Genomic DNA, 19,227 nt, shown 5'->3' with positions numbered 1-19,227 from the left:
CCCTTTTAAAATATTAGAATTGATTCATTTGAGCAAAGTTCATTTCTTCTTCTTACATGTTTTGTAGAGAGGATTTTTTTTTCCTTTTTTTCCGTCAAACGATAAATTTTACAAACAATAAATTTTAAGGAAAACTAACAAAAAGTTCAAAAAAACTTCTATTTTAACAAAAAACCATTTTTAAAGATATAGTGAATAATGTCATTTAAAGGTAAAAATATGATTTTTCGTTAAAAGTGACCAGTACCGAAAATGTTTTGTTAAAACTTCCTAAATTTTATTATATTAGATGTTACCGATAGGAATTAAACCCACATCGTCATGCAAGAACTCATCAATTTTCCACCACTGTGGTAAAGGTACCCTAAACCCTAACTCCAACATGCGAACCATCCACATATCATATACCTCAAAAACACCAAAACCCTAATGTCACAGTCGAACCATACCAAAATTTAGACCCTAAATTCCAGAATGCAATATTCCCACAAAAACACATCAGATCATCAACTAGGGCTACTCGGCGAGTTGCCATCACAAGCTGCTCTGATAAACTGAAATCCGTTCAATCTTTTATATAGAACTCTGGAAGAGCTACGTGCAACAGAGTTTCTTAACAACACAACGAACCATCCTACCGCGAAAGAACTCACTGAGCATTAAGATCATATAACCAAAAGAAAACTACTCAAAAACAATGACTCAGCTCCATATTAGTTGAAACCCCTTCGGTAGATCAGCCGGTTTTTCCAAGCCTTGCATCGGTCCACGCTTTGGCGATTGTTTGCTTCATCTCCGGATCCCCTTCTTCGTACATGTTCTACAAGTTCAGTTGCATACAATAATTAACAAAAGCAGAGCAGAAATATAGTATAACTTTTCATGTATGACAATGTACATGTTTGGTAACCTCACCTTCATCAAGTCCATGATTCCAGCCATGGGATCTTTCTCTTTATCCAGACTCGGCTTCAACTGCAAGACCAAAACGTTAAAACATTTAGTTCCCATTTCATCATTTGCCAAAGCATAAAACGGGGAAGTCCAAAAGATAGTATGAGTTCCCATTTCCGCCGTTCACCAAAGCATAAAACAGGAGAGTACAAAAGATACGATGAAATGTACCTTATCCTCCTTAAATTTCAAGTCCAACCAGTAATCCTTTGAAGTTTTAGCCAAATTGATAACAACCCTTGTAGGCTTAACCAGCACCTTACACTTCTCTGGATTAATCTCCTTGTTCAGCTTAGGCAAAGCGAACCTGTAATTCTTTCCTTCCACATCATGGAATTTGATGTCCAACGACATAGGCTTGATGTCAGCCTCTATCTTCTCCTGATCAACTCCTTCCAGAGAAACGTATATCTGCAAGAAAAGGAAAGGTGATCAAACCGACACAAGAAACACAGAAGAAACCTAAAATTAGCAATTGGAAAACACATGCCCAGTCTAAACCTAACGCAAAAACACAAGGGGAATACGTTCCCACCTTCACTTTATCATTATCCTGGTCCCAGCTGAACGACGAAAGCGTAGTGTAATGCAGAGCTGGGGTGGCAGTAGCAGTTGAAGCTGGAGTTGGGATTTGCAATGCAGGTGAAGGAACAGCCTCTTGTGACAACTGCAACGATCAAAAACTACATTAACTACCATATTCCCATAAGCAAACGTAGCAAGATTCCACATCTGGCCTAGAAATGGCGGGTTCGTACGATCCTAATATGGGCTCATCCCTTACAAGATACCTTAAAAATTTCATACTCTTTCAAGCATTACAACATCTCAAAATGCCAAAGCTAAGACAAAATTATGAAGTTGTTTTGAAATTAAAAAATTTGACAAGACGACATTCTAAACTAGTCTATACGGGGGATTCGAACTTGGGCACATAGCGCGGCCACATGCCAAATCAAACTTCAACAGCACAGATAAAAAAATCCATAGGCATAAATTATACTGAGCTCAAATTTTGAGAAATCGTGCTAAAACATTGTTCAGTACACCAAGTGTCCTGACATAATTGATTGTAAATTAATTTTTTTTTCTTCAAAGTTTCAAATCAATTGTCACTTCATACTAAATTCTAAAATAAATTACAACTTTTTCATAATTTCTTTTTGCGGGTCATGTAATAAAAACCAAATTTCACACAAAAAATTGGGGACATTACCAAAGCAATCATATTGTGGCAAAAATTTAGTTACCCAAGTTAGAGACATATAGAAATAGTATATCTTAAAAAGCAAATGCTGATTGCTAAATAAAAGAGTAGAGATACAAAAAAGGGACCTGCTTCTCTAAAGTGCGAATCTCAGAGGAAATGAGGTCGATAACCCGGGGTCGTTTCGCGATGCTCTGAAGGTGGCGGAGCTCCTCCACATCCAGCGCCACTTCCTCCGCCATTTTCTTGCTTTGGTTTGCTAGTTCCTTCTCCAGAGAAACGGACTGTAAAATTTTATAAGGGTTCTTATGTTTTGGGAGTTACAGAAAATGCTAGAAGCTTGGGGAGGGAGTTGGGAGGGGCAGATCGGGAAATTTGTTTTTCCAAGAAGGTTCTGGACTCGACGTTTGATTTGCTGATGATGTGAGGGTTTTACACGTGGATGATTGTTAGGGCTTGTAATTTGGGCTTTGGTAATGAGCTGCTTGTGAACAAAATGACCCAACAGTGATTCTGTGAAGCCCATGGGCCGACAATCCCGATTTTTTATGAGAGAATTTAGCAATGTCACGTAAATTTGTCAATTTTTTTAATGATTTGTCATTTCAACTTTTAATTTAGTTATGAGTATCCCAAATTGTTTAACACATGTCAAATCTCCATTTTTGTGTGTGTATAATGCTATTCGGACCATCTAATGTTTGTCGAATATGGAATGACAAGTAAATTCAATAATCCAAATATGAATCGAATCCGATAATCTGATTATAAATGAATCTTGATATAAATTAAGGCTGACGTGATGTAATTATAAACCTAAAAATGACTAAAGCCTGACAAACCGAAATTGAAAGTTGGGAAAATCGGAATAAGACCATAAATGAAAAATTTTCCATTCTTTCTTGATTGATCGGGGACAAGGTGATTTGAATTATACCTCTTTGCAGTGGCGGAGCCAGTATGGGGTCATTGGTTGTCCTTGACTCTAATAACTTTAAAAACTCTATGTATATGTGCTTGTATATTGTATTTGATCCCAACAAACAACTAAGGCAAACTAAATTACGACCTCATCGTCCTACTTCTTTTATTTTCTTCTATCATATTTGTCTTCATTTTCTCTCTTCTTGTATGAAATGTTTTAGTTGAAAAGCCTTGAAAGTCTTCAATATTACTCCACAGTATCCTACATCCACCATCGACAAGCCTATACAAATAATAGTAGTCGTCGACATATGTTGACATAAAATTTCGGTATTGTTGGCAGGAATTCGCAGGTGCCTACTGGGTGTTCGACGAAATGACCCAATGAAGCTTTTTGGTTGATATTATGACTCCATTATTTGAAAATCCTGGTTACGCTCTTCGAACTTTGAAAAGAGAATGAAAGAAAACTCTCTTTCTTCTTTTGCAAATAGCATTATAATTTGCAAACTATCAGAACTTACTATATACATGATGAAATCACAATCACAATACTGGCACTGCAAGCATATCATAATTGGCAATTTGTGTCTTGTTTGTGTTTAGTGATAAAATCCTGAAACTGCTTTTGCAATTGAGCTTTTGTTTGGTAATTAGAAGCCAACTTTCTGTCTAGTTCCTCCTTCATAGCTAAAAGCTCACACTTCCTCTTCTCAGCTGCAGCTATCTCACCATTACTCGTGCATCTCTCACTCCCTTGGAATTTGACAAAGCTCGATTGAATCTGAGACAAAGATCAAACATCTCGTCTTAAATTAAAACTCTTCATGATCAAACTGATGAAATCACATTGCCAAAGTTTATAAGAGGGAAAATCTTGTCATTGCGCCTGGAAATGACTACTCTACTACTAAAGATATGAACTTAAAAATGAAAACTATCGTCAGTCGTGTGAGAATAAGTGTTTTATCATTAAAAATGTGAAGTTATAAATGAAATTTCCATCGGTCACGTAAGAAAATAAGTGTTGTACCATTCGAGTTTTCTCGGTATTCAAATTCTTCATTTGCATCTAGAGCTATAAGACTCTTTGGATATGCTTTTAAAATAACTAAAAGTGATTTTAAATAAAATGTTTTTGAGTTTCAAAAGCATTAAGTACTTTTTTCCAAAAAATATTAGATATGTGCTTCTTTCAGGAAGCATTTTAAGTGTTTTTCAAGGATTTACTAGCATTTTTACTAAAGATTGCTACCAAAAATATTTTCAATCATTTTAAAAATACATTCAAACGAGCTCATAATCTTTTACCTCATTGATGCCATTCTTCAAAATTTGAACTTCCATTTGACATTCCAAAGCAAATATCTCCACATTTTGCTTGAACTCCTCCATTTCAAATCCCTTCAACCCATAGAATCTCTTCTTCTCCTTCTCCAGCTCCTCAAGCTCCTCCACCTCACTCTTCAAAACCCTAAAATTATCCCCATTTCAATTTCAATTCCAATCCCAATATTAACCTAATTAATTAATCAAGCAACCAAAAATTTAATCAATTGAGAAATTAATAAGCTAGTACCTCAATCGATGCGAATCGGATTGATATTTCTCGTCGAGGCGATCGATCTCGGACCTGAGTGCCCAGATCTTGAAGCTTTGCGATGCGATCTTTTGATCGAGCGCTAAGCACCTCTGCTCCGTGGCCCTCATGCTTGCGAGCTTCATCTCCAACACCTGAGACTTGTTCGTTTGCGCTTCTTTCTCCGCCTGCAACCAAAGCAAGAATAAGTGAGACTCCACGGCCATCTGTTTGGCAGGTGAGAAAGTGGAAAAATTGACGAAATTAAAAAATTTAATTCTTTTTTCTCAGCAACCAAACATGATTTAAGAAGGTTAGGGTTTGTGATGTGACCTGAAGAAGAGAGAGGCGCTGGTTGCGGGTATGCTCCATGTGTTCGAGTCGTTCCCGGAACGCGGCGGAAAGCGCCATCGCGATTTGCAGAGGGAGAGAAGGCGCAAAGAATTGTGGTTCTGTTTGTGAAGGTCAACGGAATTTTGAACTTTGGGGAATATATATGGTGGCAGCTTGGAATACGTGGTCAAATGCGATTGGGTGCAAAGAGCGTGACATCCAATTAACTCTTTCCTAATTGGAATCGATTCGAAGCCCAAGAATAAAAAAATCTGAACAACTCATTTTAAATTGGGTAAAAGATTGTTTATTACCCTTATGTTTTGTGGTTTTCAATATTTAGTACATCAATTTTTTTTCGTCTTAGATTCATACCTAAAATGTACATTTTGGAACAGTCTCATACATCTATTAGTCAAACTGTTAAATATGCCGTTAATTGTGACGTGGCGCCCATGTGAACAATGACTGGGCGCCACGTGTCATCCACGTTTTTTTTCTTTCCTTCTTTCTTCTTTTTCCTCCGACTACAACTTTTTTTTTTCTTCCTCCTCCTTCCTTCCTCCTTCCTTCCTCCTTCTTCCTTCCCATTCTTCTCCTTCTTCCTTCTTCTTCCTTCTCCTCCTCCTTCTTCTTCTTCTTCCTCCGAATCTGGGGAAGTTATTTTTTTTCTTCTTTCTTCTTCTTCCTCCGATTGCAACTTTTTTTTTTCTTCCTCCTTCTTCCTTCTTCTTCCTTCTTCGAATCTGGGGAAGATGAAGGTTTTTTGTTTGTTTTTGTTTTTGAGGAAGATGAAGAAGAAGGAAGAAGGAAGAAGGAGAAGAAGGGGAAGGAAGAAGGAGAAGAAGAAGGAGGAAGAAGAAGAAAGAAGAAAAAAAAAGTTGCAGTCGGAGGAAGAAGAAGAAGGAGGAAGAAGGAGGAAGAAGAAGAAAGAAGAAAGAAAGAAAAAAAAAACCTTCATCTTCCCTAGATTCGGAGGAAGAAGAAGGAAGAAGGAGAAGAAGGGGAAGGAAAAAGGAGGAAAGAAGAAGGAGAAGAAGGAGAAGAAGGAGAAGAAGAAGGAGGAAGTAAAAAAAAAAGAAAAAACGAATCTGCAACCCAGATTCAGAGGAAGAATAAGAAGAAGAAGAAGAAGGAAGAAGGAGGAAGAAAAAAAAAACAAAAACTTCCCCAGATTTGGAGGAAGAAGGAGAAGAAGGGGAAGAAAGAAGGAGGAAGGAAGAAGGAGGAGGAGGAAGAAAAAAAAAAAAAAGGTTGCAGTCGGAGGAAGAAGAAGAAGGAAGAAGAAGAAAGAAGAAAAGAAAAAAAAAATTGGATGACACGTGGCGCACAGTCATTGTCCACATGGGTGCCATGTCACAATTAACGGCATATTTAACAGTTTGACTAACGGATGTATGAGCGTGTCCCAAAATTTACACTTTAGGTATGAATCTGAGACGAAAAAAAACTTGTTGTACTAAATGTTGAAAACCACGAAATATGAGGGTAGTAAACAGTTAGTTACCCTTTTAAATTTTATGGTTTTTTGGCCTATTTCATTAGCCCACTTCATACAAGCCAAAAGTTAAGATTTTTCTCTTCGATGGCTCAGACCTCTGATACTTGACCTCCATCATAGAGATTTGCAAGGAATCTTAATTCTTGTAATTGTACCTAAATTGTTTGCTTAAGTATAAAAAACTGTGGCAGTTGTGTTCACTTCGTGGTGAAATCCTTTGTCCATTTAATTGTGGTTGACGTATTTCGACTATAATTGTTATAATCAAATTGTTTATTTTCTTAAGCGTTTTTTAAAGATTATCTTTGTAAAAAATCACTTAAATTGATGCTTGTTCAATCGTTTATGTAAGATAAACAACGATTTTGTTAACAATTGACATTCTTATAATGAACCAAACATCTGTTTAAATAGATTTTTCTAAAGAATTAAGTTTATTGTCAAACTTCCATCTTTCTATCCAAATACATACTACATCAATTCAAGAACACAAACAAATACATGATATCCTACCTCCGATATAGAATATACTTGAGCATGCAATTATTTTCACCCATCTCAGCACAATAATACACAGAAAATTTCAGATCTGACAAATATTCGACGCAGAATAAATGAAGCTTAACATCAATCACTGAACATGATGATATAGAACCCAGTTAGTTCTACTGTTGATTATGTTTTTAAAGGCAGATATGGCGATTCCATAGTTTCGTAGCAGTGCCGATTGGGAGTGATCACGATAAAGGAAGCTCCAGAGGTTAGAGAGGATGATTCGAAATAATCTGAAATTGTGTTTGTCATTCATGTAGTTCGTGTTAGACCTAGAAAGTGGGTCAGGTTCGTCAGGTTTGTGTAATTTTCGTATCATACTAGTCATTGGTGACCCGATAATGACCTGACTCGTTACAGGTGGTCTCATTTCGTGTTAGGTTAACGAGCCATGCAAGAAATTATCATGCTTAATGTTTAGACCTGGCAAACGGGTCGTTTTGGTATCGCTTATGTGTTAATATTTGTTATCTTAATGAGTTTTTGACGCGTGACTCGATAACGACTAGACTTGTTAACATGTTTTTATTGAGTGACCCGATAACAACCCAACTAGTTAATGGTTGACTCAGAACTTGTTATTTTTGTGCCGTTTCGCGTTAGGGTAAAGGGTCATACAAGAAAATGCCAGATCTAATCGTGTTGATATAAATGCTTATAAGCAAGTTCTTTTCATTCATTTCGCATGCAAAAAATTTCTATAACTACCACCTCCTATCTTTCTAATTCGGCACCGCCTGTTTAAATTTGTTTTAATACAGCCAATTTCCCAATATTTTTATAGGGAGTGTGTTCTCCTCAATTTAATTTGTTGTGTCCATGTTACCATTTACTAATCGACTTTTGCTAACCTGTTAGTGATGAGGTAACAATTAGGACAAACCGCCCATTGAATCTAATTGTCAAAAGAAAATCATACTTTGAATTTAAAACTGTTATTCCTCAAACTCTCCTCACTTTCTCCAAATGCTGACACGGTTATCATCTTACATATAAAAGTTCATACAGTTTTCAAAGGAAGATCCTACTGCACATGCATGAAGAACTTTGCAGATCTTGAGAGCTTTCTTAGTGAGAAAGGATTTGAGAATTATTAAACAATATTGACTTGCATTGCTAGATATACATTGGCAGTATGGGAGGAGGGGTTCCCAATGTTCGTGCTTTGCGTTGTATTTGAACATTCCAATCAGTTTGTATGAATTGTGACTCAAAAAATAGACAGTTTGAATAGTTGAAAATTGAAATAAAATGAGAGCGAATCTCACAAACAAACATAGAGATCCCTCTTCTAAATTAAGATGCCTTTTATATGATAATCTATTACCATTTAAAGAAATATATGCAAATTAACTTCCAAAACTAAATGTTGGTGTATGGTATGTAATCTTCATGCACTTTTCTTTCCTCAACCATGTAAAGACACACATAATTCACCTTTGTTGCGAGTCTTGTGACTTGATCGTAAACAGTTTCTCTCCTTATGTTTAGTTGTTTACTATTGATGTTAATTGCATCTGACAAAGCAAACTGCCGAGAAGTGAAAACTTCCACGTGAAAGAGGATGCCTTTGAATTTGATGGCCTAACTAAAATATAAGAGGAATTGAAGCCAATTTATGAAAGCATTTTCCAAAATTATATATGTACCTTTTAAAGGTATCATTAAACAAGTAATTACGGTGTAATATGGATCATGATCCCCTTAAACATGGAATATGAAGCTAATCAACCTATCATTGTGCGCTTATTAAAATCTACCACAATCATATAGGACAATTGCCATCGACCCTTGGCAACAAAAGCTGGCGTTGTAGCACTATATTACTTTGCATATGTAATAAACTACATTTTATCACTAGCTTTTCATAAGGGATAAAAAGCATGGAGCTTCATGTATATGTTAATTGTTAAGTGAGCCACTGTCGATTTTTAATGCAAATGAATCGTATAATGTATTAATAATGGATATATATATATATATATGCATTTAGCGGATAATGTCGTGCCTAGTGAGTGATGAGGCCTTAACATGTGCTTTGGTATAAGTCTGTTGTGTATGCTGTATTTGTGATAAATTTGTATCAGAATGCTTGTGCTAGTGTGTGCGCTTGTGGCAGTCAATTAGGAGATTATAATCATTGCTTGTTTGTGCGAATTATTTCCATATCCGATATTTGGTCACTGAATATTGTACTCATTTGACAACTCTTGTAACTGTTATTGTTAATGTTAGTTGTTGATGCACAAAATCAGTGAGGACTTTGGTATAACAGAAAGTGTTAAGTTTGTGACTTTCGCTAGATTGCTCCGGTCACTAGTATGGATAAGTATGTAAATGGATAGAGATAGGGAAACAAACACAAGATGTACGTGGTTCACCCAGAGTTGCTACGTCCACGGAGTAGAGGAGTTCTCATTAATTGTGAAGGGTTTACACAAGTACATAGGTTCAAGCTCTCATTTAGTGAGTACAAGTGAATGATTTAGTACAAATGACATTAGGAAATATTGTGAGAGAATGATCTCTATTTATAGAAGAGAGTTTCTAGTTTTATTCTGACATTGACACGTGTCATGTTATGATTGGCTTCTGATGTTGACACGTGTCGCGCTATGATTGGCTTCTGATGTCGACACATGTTGCGCTGTGATTGGCCTCCTGGTTGGAGGGAAACTCTTCTGGGTCATTGACGGTATAACGTTGACCGGTGCTTAGTAGTTTCGGGATTGGTCAAGTATGGTACTTCACGTGCTCCCCTAAGTTCTCGAGTGAGGGAAGCTCATCGGTTGGGGACTTGCAAGATCCAAGCTATTGAGTAATCACGAAATTTCTAAGTACCGAAGTGTGGTATCATTTTCACTTGCCTTATCTATCTCATATGTAGATATTTTCTCTAGAAGTACTTTACCTCCATCCAGGGATAGTATCTTTAACCGATGAAGATGCACAAGGTAATGTATCAATTTCACTTGAAGCTTACTTGTAGTTTCGGGCTTGGTCAAGTGCGATACAAACCCTATAGTAGGAGTCCCCCAAGTCGCCGAGCTAGGAGATTTGCCGAAGGAGGTAACAGACAAGGTAAGCAATCAGACTTCCAAGCAAGCAACCTGGATCGGAGATTCGACTTCGGCTTCCGGTTGATTGTTCTCATTCTCCTTGTGTCGTAAATAGCACCAATGATAAGGAGAAGCAAATGGAGAAGAGATTATATGAGATACTTTTGCTTTTGAAGAAGTAACTTTCTACAGGCTTATTCTTGAATTGGGCTAGAGGGTTTTCTGGTTTCCTCTATAGTATAAGGTCGACTTAAGAATTTGAGGGTCAAAACAAGTCCATCAAATCTAGAGTACGTTCGACCTTGATGATATGGGATACTTTTGCTTTTGACAAAGTAGTGGATGTATGGGCATGTGTTCTATTACGCTTGTCTCCACATGCTTCCTTGTATCCTTCTCACTTGCGTTATATGTTCCTCAGGCAGATGTGGTATATTCTTTAGAAGCATAAGATGTCGAAGATGAGTACTCGAGAGCAATGCCATGTAAGTAATCAGGCAAGGGGTTCCAAGCATTCAGCTCCTGACTAGAAGCTTGATTCCAAGTGCTGATTGATTGCTTTCTTTCTCATTGTCTTGCAGGTAAGAACAATGCCAAAGGAAAAGAGAGGGAAAAAGCATGATATGAGATACTCTTGCTTTTAACCCTGATGATATGAGATACTCTTGCTCTAGTGTGGCTTGTTTGCATAGGTATTATCGGGAGAAAAAGAAGCTGAGTATTTCGAGAGACTCTGCTAAGAGTGCCCTCTCGGATGTGAAGAAAAGTTGAGCATTTTTTTTATTTGCAGGTTTGCCTGGCTGTGAAGGATGGAGGTCGACATATATAGGAGTCTCCCTAACAACAAGTAGTAGTGTTATTCTTTTACCCTTCTTGGTCATAGCAATGTAGTGGGAGCTGCAAGCTTCACGTGTTTTAACTTTATCAGAGCACTTTGAAAAAATGGTCTGTGGTATCTGGAAAGTTGATGTTGCGTGTGAAGATTGCAGATAAACTTTATCCAAGGAAATCTGGCTCTCGAAGTTCGGAGAGCGGTGCCTCTTCGGTTTTCGACCAAGCAATCCTGTTGGGGATCTGGCTTTCGAGATTCAGAAAACTGTGCCTCTTCGATTTTTGAGAAAATAATCTTGTTGGGAGTATGGCTCTCGAGATTCGGAGGGCGGTGCTTCTTCGATTTTTGAGCACGTCTGGCTCTCTAGATTCGAAGAGCGGTGCTTCTTCAATTTTTGAGAAAGCAATCATGTTGGGAGTCTGACACTTGAGATTCGGAGAGCAGTGTCTCTTCGATTTTTGAGAAAGTAATCCTGTTGGGAGTCTGGTTCTCGAGATTCGAAGGGCATGTCTCTTCAATTTTTAAGTAAGCAATCCTGTTGGGAGTCTAACTCTTGAGATTCGGAGAGCAGTGTCTTTTCGATTGTTTAGAAAGTAATCATGTTGGGAGTCTGGCTTTCGAGATTTGGAGGGCGGTGCCTCTTCGATTTTTGAGCAAGCAATCTTGTTGGGAGTGTTTTCTCGAATGTGAGTAAAGGTTGGGCATTTTTGCCAGTCTGCCTTGCCACGGAGCACGGAGGTTGACACACATTGGGACTTTCTAGTTATCAAGCAGTGACGCTGTTTCTTTACCCTTGTGGGTAATAATAAGGTAGCTGGACCTTCAAAATTTATGTGTCTAAACTTTGTCAGAGATCTTTGGCAAAGTTATATGTGGTACCCGATGAACTGATGTTGCGTGTGGAAAGTGGTGCCTCTTCGGAATCCGAAGAGTGGTGCATCTTCGATTTTTGAACCAACGACCATGTTGCCCTTTCTTTTATAAGGGCACCAATTGTGTGCAAGAAGTATTTTCAGAGTTATTGTTTGTAGAAATTTTTCCTTTACTTAAGAGATTTATTGTACCTCATTTCTCCTTCATCATTTCTAAGAATGTCTGTCCCATCCGACTGTCGTTTTGACTTGAACTTTGGTGAAGAGGTAGCCATGCCTTCTCAAGATAACGTATGACGCCCATCCTTCTTATCCCCTACTGGTCCTCTTACCGTTGGGGACTCTGTGATGAAGAATGATATGACCGATGCGGTGGTGGCCAGAAACCTTCTCACTCCCAAAGATAACAGACTACTTTCCAAACGGTCTGATGAATTGGCTGTTAAGGATTCTCTGGCTCTTAGTGCTCAGTGTGCAGGTTCTGTGTCTAATATGGTCCAACGCCTATTTGCTCGAACTTGCCAAGTTGAATCATTGGCGGCTGAAGTGATAAGTCTCAAACAGAAGATCAGGGGGCTCAAGCATGAGAATAAACAGTTGCACAGGCTTGCACATGACTATGCTACAAACATGAAGATGAAGCTTGACCAGCTGCAGGAATATGATGGTCAGATTTTGCTTGATCATCAGAGGTTTGTGGGTTTATTCCAAAGACATTTATTGTCTTCGTCTTCTGGGGCTGTACCGCGTAATGAAGCTCCGAATGATCAACCTTCGGTGCCTCCTCCTTCTGGGGTTCTGCCCAGTACTAATGCTCCGAATGATCACCCTCTGGTGCCTACTCTTTCTGGGGCTCTGCCTACTGTTGAGACTTCTCATGAGCAACCTTTGTGAAGGCTCCATCTTGTTTGTTTATTTTGATTCATGTATATGTACATATTTGTAACTCATCGGAGATATCAATAAACAAGATTTGCTTCATTTCAACGTATTGTGTTAAATACACCAAGGTCTTCTTCACTAAGTTCTTTGAATTTTTTATTTTGTTGAAGCTTGTATGTTGAACCTTTGAAAGTGAAGCATGTATATTGAGGTAGTGCTTCCTTAATTTCCCGAGTGAGAAAAACTTTTCGGTTGGAGACTTGAAAAATTCAAGTCATTGAGTGGTCGTGAGACTTCTGAGTATTAAGGTGCAGTAGCATATGGTAGGTGTCCCCCAAGTCTCCGGTCGAGGGAGTTGACGAATGAGGCATTTCCTTTCTAAGTGGTAGCCTAAAAATCCTCTTTCATATATATTTGTTATGAAAGTTGTTAAGCCCAAAGAAGGTGAGGCCTAGGCAATTTTTATTTTTATTTTTCGAATTTTCGAATTTTTTTATATATATTTTTAAAGCTTTGTAGGTGAATCTTTGGTGTTAAAGCTTTGTAGGTGAAGCTTTGAAGTTGAAGCTTTGTTGGGTACCATGAATTGATTTTGCTTCATACTATCTTGATCAAGATAATGTGAAGCTTTTGTAGGTGAAACTTTTGTGTTGAAGCTTTATAGGTGAAGCTTTTGTGGGTGAAGCTTTTGTGGGTAAAGTTTTTGTGGGTGAAGTTTTTGTAGGTGAAGCTTTTGTGAGTCAAGCTTTTGTGGGTCAAGCTTTTGTGTTGAAGCTTTTGTAGGTGAAGTTTTGGAGTTGAAATTTTTGTTGGGTACCATGAATTGATTTGCTTCACACTATCTTAATCAAGATAGTGTGAAGCTTTTGAGAATTAGTAGTTGTCCTCCATTGATGAAGCTTTTGTTGGTGAAGCTTTAAAGTTGAAGCTTTTGTTGGTGAAGCTTTTATGGGTGAAGCTTTTGTTGGGTATCATGAATTAATTTTGCTTAACATTATCTTGATCAAGATAGTGTGAAACTTTTGAGAATTTGTAGTTGCCATCCATTGATGAAGCTCTTGTTGGCACCATAAATTGATTTTGCTTCACACTGTCTTGATCAAAAGTGTGTGAAACTTTTGAGAATTATGGTTGAACTCCTTTGATGAAGCTCTTGTTGGCACTATAAATTGGTTTTGCTTCACACTGTCTTGATCAAGAGTGTGTGAAGCTTTTGAGAATTGTGGTTGCCCTCCATTGATGAAGCTCTTGTTGGCACCATAAATTGGTTTTGCTTCACACTGTCTTAATCAAGAGTGTGTGAAGCTTTTGAGAATTGTGGTTGAACTTCTTTGATGAAGCTCTTGTTGGCACCATAAATTGGTTTTGCTTCACACTATCTTGATCAAGAGTGTGTGAAGTTTTTGAGAATTGTGGTTGCCCTCCATTGATGAAGCTCTTGTTGGCACCATAAATTGGTTTTGCTTCACACTGTCTTGATCAAGAGTGTGCGAAGCTTTTAAGAATTGTGGTTGAACTCGTTTGATGAAGCTCTTGTTGGTACTATAAATTGGTTTTGCTTCACACTGTCTTGATCAAGAATGTGTGAAGCTTTCTACGAGTTGTAGTGTTTGCATTGTTACAGAGGGGAAATGTTTGAAGCAGCTGCAAGAGGGCTGAATAGCTTGATTTTCATATGCCATGCACTGAAGTTGTTGTTGGCTTGCAATAAAACTTTGTTGGTGACTATAACTCTTGTTGAGCATAAGTGCTCCCCTAGTTAAGTTGTCAAGCTTGAGGGTTTTTTATTATTTGTGAATGCTAGGAGTTCATATGTACGAGTTGTACCACTCGTCTTCTGGTAGATGGAATGAATTGTGTGTTGCTTTCATCACTTGGTTGGTGGTACAAAGGTGAGTTCTTTCATCACCTTTCATTATATTTCATCACCTGGTTGGTGGCACATGATGAGTTCATTCTTCCCCTGGTTGGTGGCATGAATGGCAAGTTGCCAAATGATATTAGAGTATGAGTTGTACATTTCATCACCTGGTTGGTGGCATGAAGATTAGTTCCTTCTTCACTTGGTTGGTGGCATGAGTGGCAAGTTGTCAAATGATATTAGAGTACGGGTTGTACATTTCATCACCTGGTTGGTGGCATGAAGATTAGTTCATTCTTCACATTTAATCACCTGGTTGGTGAAAATAAGGGTAAGGTGTCTAGGCACATTGTAGGAAGTGTCGAATGACACAAAATATGTTGAACCCTTTCGAAGCACAGTTGGTTTATGTATGAATGTGTTAGAATGTATGATTGATTGAACGAATATACTGTGAAGCTGTTCGTTTATTTGTATAGTCTTGTTGACATATACTTAGATTTTTTTCATGTTGGAAGCATTCATGTTGAAGCTTTGAACCCGAGTGTTTCATTGCTAGGAATGTAAGAGGATTAAGACCAAGTTGCCTAAATCACCTCTTTATTGAATTCATGCCAAATAGTCTTCGTTACATAGGATGCCGAACGGCTGAAGCTTAACACTTGTACAATGTAAGTTTACTTGTAATAGTTATTCAAGTGATTAGTGTTCCATGGATGGCCAATGGTCTTGCCATCGGAGCTTCTAAGCTTGTAGGAGCCAGGGCGACTGATGCCAACAACTTCAAACGGTCCATCCCAATTTGGTTCCTTCACTCGGGACTCTGTCGCAGAGTCATCTTTTCTTCAATACCCAGTCCCCCACTTTGAAAGAACGAGGTTTGACCCTTGAGTCATAGTAGTTGGAGATGCGCTGCTTGTAGGCGACATTCTTCAAGTGAGCCTGGTTTCTGTGTTCCTCGACTAGATTTAAGTTGAGGGTAAGTTGTTTGTCATTTTCGCTTTGCACGTAGTTCTGGACTCGGAAAGTTGCTTGCTCAAGCTTAATTGGGATAACTACCTCTCTACCAAAGGCAAGTGAGAATGAGGTTTCTCCTGTTGATGTCGGATACGAAGTGCGGTATGACCAAATAACTTGAGGTACAAATTCTGGCCAACAACCTTTGGCCTTATCCAAGCTGGGCTTCAAAGTTCGCTTGATTATTTTATTGATAGCTTCAACTTGTCCATTAGACTGGGGATGAGCTAGGGAGGCAAAACATAAGTTGATGTTGAACTTAAAACAGAACATCCTGAACTTATTGTTGTCGAACTGTCGCCCGTTGTCAGTGACTATTGCATTGGGAATGCCGAATCTACAAATGATGTTCTTCCATACAAAGTCTTTTATTTTTGCCTCAGTAATGGTTGCCAAGGGTTCTACTTCGGTCCACTTTATGAAGTAGTCAACTGCAACGATTGCTTAGTGAACTTTGCCCTTCCCTGCAGGCATTGGGCCGATCAAATTAAGTCCCTATTGGGCGAAGGGCCAAGGGCTGATCATAGGAGTGAGCGGCTCGAGAGAGGAGTGAGGAATAATTACGTAGCGTTGACACTTATCACATGAGCGGGATATTCTGATGGCATCTTGGTTGAGTGTTGGCCAGTAATATCCATGGCGAAAAGCCTCGTGTGCTAGGGATCGAGATCCAACATGATCTGTGCAGACTCTTTCATGTATTTCCCAAATGACAGTTTCCGCCTCTACGGGCGTAAGGCATCTTAGGTATGGTAGGTTAAAACCCCACTTGAAGAGTTGGTCATTAATTATCGAGTAAGGGGTAATCTTGTATCGAATTTTCTTAGCTTGGACTTTGTTATTTGGAAGGGTGCCATGAGTAAGGAATCTATAAATCGAGGTAATCCAACTATCCCCCTGTTGTAAGTTGCATACTTCTGCAGCCATGGTGCTTGGTGCTGCCAACAATTTGACCTGAATTTTTCTCCCAATCTTGTCTTCCACCGCTGAGGCTAGGCGAGCCAAAGCATCTGCATGATTGTTTGCCGCTCGAGGAATTTAGGTGATCTGGTAGTGGAAGTGCTTGAGCAATAATTGTGTTTGTGCCAGATATGCTGCCATGGAGATATCCTTAACGTCAAAGTTGTTGGTGACCTGGTTAACCACCAATTGGGAGTCACTGAAGATGTCAATTCGTTTAACCCCAAGGTGTTTGGCCAAACGTAAGCCTGCTAGGAGGGCTTCATATTCGGCTTCATTGTTCGACGCCTTGAATTTGAAACGAATAGCATACTCCATTGCCACTTTATCAGGGGTCGTAAGGACTAGTCCTGCTTCACAACCCTGTTGGTTGGACGAGCCATCAACATATAGGCTCCATGCTGGGGCTGTTTGTTCTGTTTTCTGAGCTTCCGAGGGTAATGAAACCACTTCTTTAGGCATAGAAACAATGTTAACAGGATATGTGAAGTCGGTGATGAAGTCTGCCACTGCTTGGCCCTTCTCAGCTGGCTTTGGTTGGTAGGAGATGTCAAACTCACCCAATGCTATCGCCCATTTGATCATTCGCCCGGAAATGTCAGGACTTTGGAGTATTTGTCGAAGATGATGATTGGTAAGCACGATGATGGAGTGTGCTTGGAAGTAAGGACGAAGTTTTTGAGCAGACATAACCAATGCTAGAGCCAATTTCTCAATGTTGGAGTATCGTGTCTCCGCATCTTGTAAGGCCTTACTAGCGTAGTAGACAAGTCGTTCGACATTACCATCATTTCGAATGAGAACGGAACTTATTGCTGAAGCCGATACCGACAGATAGATAATGAGAGTGTTACCAACCTCAGGTTTGAAGAGCAGATGGGCTTTACTCATGTAGTCTTTGAGGTTCTTGAATGCCTCAGCACATTCATCAGTCCATGTAATGTACTTCTTGCTTCCCTTAAGTGCTTTGAAGAAAGTAGCACATCTGTCTGTGGCCTTGGAGATGAACCTAGTTAAGGCTGCCACCTTACCAGTAAGGTTTTGGATGTCTTTTGAAGTTACCGGTTCCTTCATGTCAATGATTGCTTTGATCTTCTCGGGATTAGCCTCAATGCCTCGTTGGCTTATCATGAAGCCTAAGAATTTGCCAGAGCATATGCCGAAGGCACATTTGTTGGGGTTCAACTTCATTCGATATCTCTTCAGAATGGTGAAAGTTTCAGATAAGTTGGTGCTGTGTTGGTTAGCATGTTTGCTCTTGACTAGCATATCATGCTCTTCCCAATCTGTTCGGCGAACATTGAATTGACCAATCTCTGATAAGTCGTTCCTACATTCTTTAGGCCGAAGTGCATGACTTTATAGCAATATAGTCCCCTTTCAGTAGTGAAGGCTGTGTGTTATTGGTCCGAAGGGTTTGTGAGGATTTGGTTGTATACTGAGTAAGCATCCATGAAGCTCAAGAGTTCATACCCTGCTGTAGAGTCTATAAGTTTGTCTATGAGAGGAAGATGAAAGCTATCCTTCAGGCATCCTTTGTTTAGGTCGGTGTAATCGACACACATTCTCCACAAGACCTTTTGGAGCAGGAGACTTTCCTTGGTCGGATTCTTCTTAACAAGGACAACATTTGCTACCCACGTTGGATAATTGACTTCGCAGACGAAGCTTATGCCTTTGAGTTTTTCAACTTCTGCCTTTATTGCCTTGCACCGTTCAGCGTCATATGATCTTCGCTTATGTCTCACTAGCTTGGTTTGGGGGTCAATACTTAAGCGATGACAGATGATATCGGGAGAGATGCCTGGCATGTCCTCGTATGACCAGGCGAAGACCTCAGTGTTCTCTTGCAAAAAAGAGATCAATGCCAACCGAATGGGTGGTGACAAGGTGGTGCTAATCTTTACCATGCGATCTGGATAATCTTTTGAGATAAAGACATTCTCCAACTCTTCAGTGGGTTGCGCTTGCTGGGTGAAAGAGTCATCTCGAGGATCGTCGGGTTGATTGTTGCCACCGTGAAAATCTAAGTTGGCTTCGTCTGAGCTAGTCTTTATGACTTGGTTATGTATAGAAAGGGTTTTCTTGGGCACAGGCAGGTGTTGTTGCTTAACCGAAATGTTGTAACATGATCGTGCACTAAGTTGTTCTCCTCTGATGTAACCATTGCCATAGGGGGTTGAAAATTTCATCAACAACATATGTGTGGATACCATGGCCTTGAGATTATTGATGCATGTGCATCCCAAGATGACATTGTATGCCATTGGGCAATCAACTATCAGGAAGTTAGTGGCAAGGAAGAAAATATCGGTAATATCGGAAATATCGGTAGTCCGAAAACACGGAAATATCGATGGAAATATCGGTAAAATATCGATATCGATAAAAATTACATGGAAACCACGGAAATTGTAAGAAAAACTTGAAAATTTTTATTGAAACTTTGTAGGATGTTTATTTAGTCAATTATCTATTAGTTTATCACAAAAAATTGGAAAGAAATGCATTGCATGATGGATTTAACATTATCAAGTTGATTATATAGCGAGCTGACAAACATTGTGAGTGTAGAAAATATGTAGTAATTAATGAAAGAAGTCTAAACACACCACAATCATTTATATATAATGAATTAGTACAATATTTTACACTTTAGTACCACATAGAGTTTCTATGAGGTTCAAATTTTTC

At 38.9% G+C, this 19,227-nt stretch overlaps 2 protein-coding genes across 2 annotated transcripts; both read right to left on the bottom strand.

The window, feature by feature from the left end:
• Positions 1-550: 550 nt before the first annotated feature.
• Positions 551-2,577, bottom strand: LOC103435000 (uncharacterized). The gene is made up of 5 exons (XM_008373387.3): positions 2,290-2,577; positions 1,490-1,621; positions 1,126-1,365; positions 916-975; positions 551-820 (listed from the first exon to the last, which is right to left on the bottom strand). The coding sequence occupies exons 1-5, from the start codon at positions 2,401-2,403 to the stop codon at positions 737-739; spliced, it is 630 nt and encodes a 209-aa protein (XP_008371609.2). The 5' UTR covers positions 2,404-2,577; the 3' UTR covers positions 551-736.
• A 955-nt stretch (positions 2,578-3,532) lies between these two features.
• LOC103434999 (MATH domain and coiled-coil domain-containing protein At2g42475) lies at positions 3,533-5,125 on the bottom strand. The gene is made up of 4 exons (XM_008373386.4): positions 4,998-5,125; positions 4,665-4,852; positions 4,397-4,559; positions 3,533-3,869 (listed from the first exon to the last, which is right to left on the bottom strand). The coding sequence occupies exons 1-4, from the start codon at positions 5,073-5,075 to the stop codon at positions 3,657-3,659; spliced, it is 642 nt and encodes a 213-aa protein (XP_008371608.2). The 5' UTR covers positions 5,076-5,125; the 3' UTR covers positions 3,533-3,656.
• Positions 5,126-19,227: the final 14,102 nt, after the last annotated feature.

The sequence above is a fragment of the Malus domestica genome, chromosome 05, assembly GCF_042453785.1.
Source record: "Malus domestica chromosome 05, GDT2T_hap1".
NCBI lineage: Eukaryota > Viridiplantae > Streptophyta > Magnoliopsida > Rosales > Rosaceae > Malus > Malus domestica.
The sequence above is the reverse complement of the archived record's forward strand: the minus strand, read 5'-3'. Positions and strand labels throughout refer to the sequence as shown.